Source organism: Entelurus aequoreus, linkage group LG07 (assembly GCF_033978785.1).
Source record: "Entelurus aequoreus isolate RoL-2023_Sb linkage group LG07, RoL_Eaeq_v1.1, whole genome shotgun sequence".
NCBI classification, from domain to species: Eukaryota; Metazoa; Chordata; class Actinopteri; order Syngnathiformes; family Syngnathidae; genus Entelurus; species Entelurus aequoreus.
In genome coordinates, this window is record NC_084737.1 from 17,768,678 (window position 1) to 17,776,716 (window position 8,039).

At 36.2% G+C, this 8,039-nt stretch overlaps 1 protein-coding gene across 1 annotated transcript in view; it reads right to left on the reverse strand.

Annotated features, from left to right (window-relative positions):
• The window catches only part of LOC133653462 (protein Wnt-7a-like), a 263,307-nt gene extending 259,702 nt beyond the window's left edge, over positions 1 to 3,605 (reverse strand). The window contains exons 1-2 of the mRNA XM_062052753.1: positions 3,458 to 3,605; positions 3,117 to 3,343 (exon numbers count right to left, since the gene is read on the reverse strand). Coding sequence (XP_061908737.1) covers positions 3,117 to 3,343; positions 3,458 to 3,528 — 298 coding nt within the window. The 5' untranslated portion in view covers positions 3,529 to 3,605. The remainder of the gene's footprint in view (positions 1 to 3,116; positions 3,344 to 3,457) is intronic.
• Positions 3,606 to 8,039: the final 4,434 nt, after the last annotated feature.

Sequence of the window (8,039 nt, forward strand, 5' to 3'; positions counted from 1 at the left end):
CTTAAATCAATCAATAATTCATAACAACATTGATTTGGATGCATTATTAGGTTTTGAGCAAAGACCGTTTAAAAAAATAAATAAATAAACTGCTAAAATTCTCTGGAATCAAAAATTATATATATATATATATATATATATATATATATATATATATATATATATATATATATATATATATATATATATATATATATATATATATATATTTTTTTTTTTTTTTTTTTTTATTTAAAAAAAAAAAGTTTTTGTTTGTTTGTTTTATGCCCTTTTTGTCACAGAAAACTTTTTTTGTTGTTTTTTTTATTGCAAACACCAAAAATATGCAATATGTTTCCCCAAAAAATATTTCAAAGTGGAATATTTGATGTGACGTAACTTGAGCCTTAAATCAATCAATAATTCATAACAACATTGATTTTGATGCATTATCACGTTTTGAGCAACAGTTTTAACAGGAAAAAATGCAGTTTTTTGTTGTTAGAGTCAACATTACAACTTTGTATCCTTACATTTCACCTGTTTGCTCTTTTTTTTAAAAAATGTTTTTTATTTGTAATAGTACTTTTAAAATGTGCCACGGGCTGTAAAAAAAATAAAAGAATAAAAATAAAATGGAAAAAAACGTTAAGGGACCACAAATGGCCCCTGGGCTGCACTTTGGACACCTCTGCTCTAAGAAAGATGCGTTCGAATTTGCTATTTTGAGTCGGTCATTTGAAACGTGAAGAGTTTTATTGCAAACACCAAAAATATGCAATATGCTACCCAAATTTAAAATTGGAATATTGGATGTAAAGTAATTAGAACTTTTATTATGTCAATAATTCATAAAAACATTTATTTTGATTCATTATTATGTTTTGAGCAAAGACGGTTTAAAAAATAAAAAATAAATAAAAATAAACTGCTAAAATTCTCTGGAATCAAAAATTATATATTTTTTTTATTTAAAATAGTTTTTAATGTTTTTAAAAAAATGTTTTTGTTTGTTTGTTTTATGCCCTTTTTGTCACAGAAAAAAAAATAAAAATATTTTTTTATTGCAAACACCAAAAATATGCAATATGTTTCCCCAAAAAATATTTCAAAGTGGAATATTTGATGTGACGTAACTTGAGCCTTAAATCAATCAATAATTCATAACAACATTGATTTGGATGCATTATTAGGTTTTGAGCAAAGACCGTTTAAAAAAATAAATAAATAAACTGCTAAAATTATCTGGAATCAAAAATTATATATATATATATATATATATATATATATATATATATATATATATATATATATATATATATATATATATATATATATATATATATATATATATATATATATATATATTTTTTTTTTTTTTTATTTTTTTTTTTAAAGTTTTTGTTTGTATGTTTTATGCCCTTTTTGTCACAGAAAACTTTTTTTGTTGTTTTTTTAATTGCAAACACCAAAAATATGCAATATGTTTCCCCAAAAAATATTTCAATGTGGAATATTTGATGTGACGTAACTTGAGCCTTAAATCAATCAATAATTCATAACAACATTGATTTTGATGCATTATCACGTTTTGAGCAACAGTTTTAACGGAAAAAAATGCAGTTTTGTGTTGTTAGAGTCAACATTACAACTATCCTTACATTTCACCTGTTTGCTCTTTTTTTTTTTAATGTTTTTTATTTGTAATAGTACTTTTAAAATGTGCCACGGGCTGTAAAAAAAATAAAAGAATAAAAATAAAATGGAAAAAACGTTAAGGGACCACAAATGGCCCCTGGGCTGCACTTTGGACACCTCTGCTCTAAGAAAGATGCGTTCGAATTTGCTATTTTGAGTCGGTCATTTGAAACGTGAAGAGTTTTATTGCAAACACCAAAAATATGCAATATGCTACCCAAATTTAAAATTGGAATATTGGATGTAAAGTAATTAGAACTTTTATTATGTCAATAATTCATAAAAACATTTATTTTGATTCATTATTATGTTTTGAGCAAAGACGGTTTAAAACAAAATAAAAAAAATAAAAATAAACTGCTAAAATTCTCTGGAATCAAAAATTATACATATTTTTTATTTAAAATTGTTTTTAATGTTTTTTAAAAAATGTTTTTGTTTGTTTGTTTTATGCCCTTTTTGTCACAGGAAAAAAACAATTTTTAATTTTTTTTTATTGCAAACACCAAAAATATGCAATACGTTTCCCCAAAAAATATTTCAAAGTGGAATATTTGATGTGACGTAACTTGAGCCTTAAATCAATCAATAATTCATAATAACATTGATTTGGATGCATTATTAGGCTTTGAGCAAAGACCGTTTAAAAAAATAAATAAATAAACTGCTAAAATTATCTGGAATCAAAAATTATATATATATATATATATATATATATATATATATATATATATATATATATATATATATATATATATATATATATATATATATATATATATATATATATATATTTATTTTTATTTTAAAAAAAAAGTTTTTGTTTGTATGTTTTATGCCCTTTTTGTCACAGAAAACTTTTTTTGTTGTTTTTTTAATTGCAAGCACCAAAAATATGCAATATGTTTCCCCAAAAAATATTTCAAAGTGGAATATTTGATGTGACGTAACTTGAGCCTTAAATCAATCATTAATTCATAACAACATTGATTTTGATGCATTATCACGTTTTGAGCAACAGTTTTAACGGGAAAAAAAGGCAGTTTTGTGTTGTTAGAGTCAACATTACAACTATCCTTACATTTCACCTGTTTGCTCTTTTTTTTTTTTTAATGTTTTTTATTTGTAATAGTACTTTTAAAATGTGCAACGGGTTGTAAAAAAAAAAAAAAAAAAAAGTTAAGGGGCCACAAATGGCCCCTGGGCTACACTTTGGACACCTCTGCTCTAAGAAAGATGCGTTCAAAGTTGCTATTTTGAGTCGGTCATTTGAAACGTGAAGAGTTCAAATGTAAACACGCGATATGGAGCAGGAGATTTACGCACAGGGGCGCGCAATTACGCACGGACCTAAATAAGGTGTAAACAACAACAAACCATCTAAATGTGTGATTTAAGATATCCAAACAAGCGACATAAGGAGAGAGATAGCAACATACCCACTTTCAACTCTTTTCCGAAGACGGTCCTCTCGCCCAGAGCCGAGCAGTTCCAGCGTCCATGTTTGAACTGGAACTGACATTCATTGACGGCCATCTGCGCGCCTTCCCCGATCACGATGATCGCGTCGGGCCGACTCTGACAGATAATCCGCTGGCGGGGGGCCAGACCCGGGATCTTGTTGCAGATGATACTGGCTCCGAGGGCCACCACCGAGGAGAAGCCGCTGCGGGGAGGGGACAGAAAGGATGGATCGGACTTTTTTTTTATTGCTTTCTCCCGTGGGGGGGGGGGGGTCGTTATAGGAGAAGTGTTGCCGGTGACGTCACGGACAACTCACCCGATCTTCAGGTAAACAACCCCCAAGCAGAGTAAAACCCGTAAGATCCATCTTCTGGTTCTCCGACTCATCGCGGCCTCGGGTTCATGCGAGGAAGTTCCCGCGAGGTGAGACGCGAAGTTCGAGGCCCTCCGCTCAGGTAAATCCCCACTCCACGAGCGGGAAACGCATGAAAAAAAAAAAGGGTACACGACTTCACTGGCCTCGCGTCGAAGTGCGCCCGGATTCCTGGCGAGTGTCTCCTCTGCGCATGGCGAGGATGACGTCACCGCACAGGTAAGCGTGGAGGTGGACAAGTGCTGCGTTGCGTCGCGCACTTCGGCTTTATATGGCTCGTCCGGGTGGGGGCGGGGCCTCCAGCCCTGAAGAATCCCCCCCCCCCACCCCACCCCGCCCCTCTCTCTTTCTCTCTCTCTCTCTCTCTTCACTCTCTCACTTTCAGGTGTTTCCTTCCTCTTCTACTTACGCGACACAATGACGTCAATGTTCCCCCTAAATGATCTGCCAAGATTGAAATAAAATACACACGAGTAGTATTCATTCATTTATTTCACGTAAAAGTGACTTAGTAATACACACATCGCTCAATTAAACACACCGACGGCTACACAGCAGCTAAGCACACAGTAGCACACAAGCTAGATAAAGGCACTAAACAACATAAACAAGTGTCAATAGTTGCATGTTCATAGATAGATAGATAGATAGTACTTTATTTATCATACAATGTCTCCAAGGCGTGTTAGAAAGTATCCAGTAACAAGCGTGTCCGCATCGTTCAACTTACTGCGCCATGAGCTTAAAGGCCTACTGAAACCCACTACTACCGACCACGCAGTCTGATAGTTTATATATTAATGATGAAATCTTAACATTGCAACACATGCCAATATAAAGTGCAAATTTTAAACTTCCCAGGAAACTTCCGCTTGAAAACGTCGCGGTATGATTGACGTATGCGCGTGACGTCACGAGGGCAAGGGAAGTGTTTGGACCCAATTCAAACACCTCTGTTTTCTTCGACCAAATTCCACAGTATTCTGGACATCTGTGTTGGTGAATCTTTTGCAATTTGTTTAATGGACAATGGAGGCTGCAAATAAGAAAGTTGTAGGTGCGATCGGTGGAGCGGCGGACTACAGCAACACCAACACCGGGAGGTTGTGTTGTGTTTTGAGCAGGATAGCAGACGCACTACAGTGAGTAAGCCCGCCGCCGCATCTAAGTTAGCTTCTGTTTTTTTTAGCTTCGCCAAGCTGAATATTATTAATCGTGTATTTACATGTTCATGGTTTAATAGTATTTTTGATCTTCTGTCTATCCATCCAGTCAGGGTTTTTTTTTATTTAGTTTCTATCTGCATTTGAGACTGATGCTATCACGTTGGCTACGTAGCTAGGTTAGCTTGTATTTTTTTAGCTTCGAAAAGCTGAATATTATTAATCGTGTATTTACATGTTCATGGTTTAATAGTATTTTTGATCTTCTGTCTATCCATCCAGTCAGGGTTTTTTTTTATTTAGTTTCTATCTGCATTTGGGGCGGTGATAGCTCGGTTGGTAGAGTGGCCGTGCCATCAACCTGAGGGTTGCAGGTTCGATCCCCGCTTCCGCCATCCTAGTCACTGCCATTGTGTCCTTGGGCAAGACACTTTACCCACCTGCTCCCAGTGCCACCCGCACTGGTTTAAATGTAACTTAGATATTGGGTTTTCACTATGTAAAGCGCTTTGAGTCACTAGAGAAAAGCGCTATATAAATATAATTCACTTCACTTCACTTCACTGATGCTATCACGTTGGCTACGTAGCTAGGTTAGCTTGTATTTTTTTGGCTTCGAAAAGCTGAATATTATTAATCGTGTATTTACATGTTCATGGTTTAATAGTATTTTTTGTCTTCTGTCTATCCATCCAGTCAGGTTTTTTTTAAATTTAGTTTCTATCTGCATTTGAGACTGCTATGCTATCACGTTGGCTACGTAGCTAGGTTAGCTTCTATTTTTTTTAGCTTCAAAAAGCTGAATATTATTAATCGTGTATTTACATGTTCATGGTTTAATAGTATTTTTGATCTTCTGTCTATCCATCCAGTCAGTGTTTTTTTTAATTTAGTTTCTATCTGCATTTGAGACTGCTATGCTATCACGTTGGCTACGTGGCTAGGTTAGCTTCTATTTTTTTTAGCTTCAAAAAGCTGAATATTATTAATCGTGTATTTACATGTTCAGTCACTGTGAATGTCCATTTTGCGTGCTCGACTCTCATTTTCAAGAGGATATAGTATCTGAGGTGGTTTAAAATACAAATCTGTGATCCACAATAGAAAAAGGAGAGAGTGTGGAATCCAATGAGCCAGCTTGTACCTAAGTTACGGTCAGAGCGAAAAAAGATACGTCCATCACTGCCTCTCAAGTCCTTCACTGTAACGTTCCTCATCTACGAATCTTTCATCCTCGCTCAAATTAATGGGGTAATCGTCACTTTCTCGGTCCGAATCTCTCTCGCTCCATTGTAAACAATGGGGAATTGTGAGGAATACTAACTCCTGTGACGTCACGCTACTTCCGGTACAGGCAAGGCTTTTTTTTATCAGCGAGCAAAAGTTGCGAACTTTATCGTCGATTTTCTCTACAAAATCCTTTCAGCAAAAATATGGCAATAACGCGAAATGATCAAGTATGACACATAGAATGGATCTGCTATCCCCGTTTAAATAAAAAAAATTCATTTCAGTAGGCCTTTAACTTAATGAACTATTGTGACCACGAGGGGTTGGGCACTAATAATTATTATACCAAATAAGACGTTGCAAGAATCGTGTTTCACAGGGAATTGATTCTGAATCAAATCGTCACCCCAGGAATTGGAAAGGGGTGGCATGAAAAAATAATCTGTCCTCCAAAATTTCGTCCCTAAAGGGAGAGCGTGAAAAAAGGTTTTCCCCACAAAGGGGCGTGAAAATTAATCTGCCCTCAAAGGGTGGGGGCATGAAAAAAATTCCCTCCCTAAAGGGGAAGCGTGAAAAAAATTATGTCCCCGAAGGGGGGCGTGAAAAAGAATCTGTCCTCAAAAAACGTCCGTCCCTAAAGAGGGAGCTTGAAAAATGTTTGTCCCCACAAAAGGGGAGCGTTAAAATAATTCCGTCCCTAAAGGGGGAGCGTAAAAAAAAAAATCCCCACAAAGGGGGCATTAATGAAATTTGTACCTAAAGGGGAGCGTGAAAAAAATTATGTTCCCAAAGTGGGGCGTAAAAAATAGTTTGTCCCCGAAGGGTGCGTGTGAAAAAATTCCGCCCCTAAAGGGTAAGCGTAAAAAAAAAAAATGTTCCCAAAGGTGGGCGTGAAAAATAATCTGTCCTCAAAGGGGGAAAAAATTCCGTCCCTAAAGAGGGAGCGTGAAAAATGTTTGTCCCCACAAAGGGAGAGCGTTAAAATAATTCCGTCCCTAAAGGGGGAGCGTAAAAAAAAAAATCCCCATAAAGGGAGCATTAATGAAATTTAACTATTGTGACCACGATGGGTTGGGAACTAATAATTATTATACCAAATAAGACGTTGCAAGAATCGTGTTTTACAGAGAATTGATTCTGAATCAAATCGTCACCCCAGGAATTGGAAAGGGTGGTGTGGAAAATAATATGTCCTCAAAAATTTCGTCCCTAAAGGGAGAGCGTGAAAAAAAAAATTCCCCACAAAGGGGCGGGAAAATTAATCTGTCCTCAAAGGGTGGGGGGCGTTAAAAAATTCCGTCCTTAAAGGGGAGGGTAAAAAAAATATCCCCACAAAGGGGAAATTAATGAAATTTGTACCTAAAGGGGGAGCGTGAAAAAAATTATGTTCCCAAAGTGGGGCATGAAAAATAATCTGTCTCCAAAGGGGGCGCGTGAAAAAATTCCGAACCTAAAAGGGAAGCGTGAAAAAAAATATGTCCATGAAGGGGGGCGTGAAAAATAATGTGTTCTCAAAGGGGGGCATGAAAAACTTCCGTCCCTAAAGAGAAAGCGTGAAAAATGTTTGTCCCCACAAAGCGGGAGCGTTTAAAAATTCCGTCCTTAAAGGGGAGCATAAAAAAATGTATTCCCCACAAAGGGGGCATTAATGAAATTTGTACCTAAAGGGGGAACGTGAAAAAAATTATGTTCCCAAAGTGGTGCGTGAAAAATAGTCTGTCCCCAAAGGGGGCATGTGAAAACATTCCGCCCCGAAAGGGGAAGAGGGGAAAAAATAATGTCCCCAAAGGTGGGCGTGAAAAAGAATCTGTCCTCAAAGGTGGGGCATGAAAAACGTCCGTCCTTAAAGATGGAGCGTGAAAAATGTTTGTCCCCACAAAGGGGGAGCGTTAAAAAATTCAGGTCGTAAAAGGGAGGGTGAAAAAAAGGATGTCCTTAAAGGGGAAGAGTGAAAAAGGGGGGCGTAAAAAAAATGATGTCCCGAAAGGGAGGCGTGAAAAATAATCTGTCCCCAAAGGGGGGTCGTGAAAAAATTATGTCCCTAAAGGGGAAGAGTGAAAAAAATGTTTCTCCACAAAGGGGGGCGTAAAAAACTATATGTCCCCAAAGGGGGGTGTGAAAAAAAATCCATA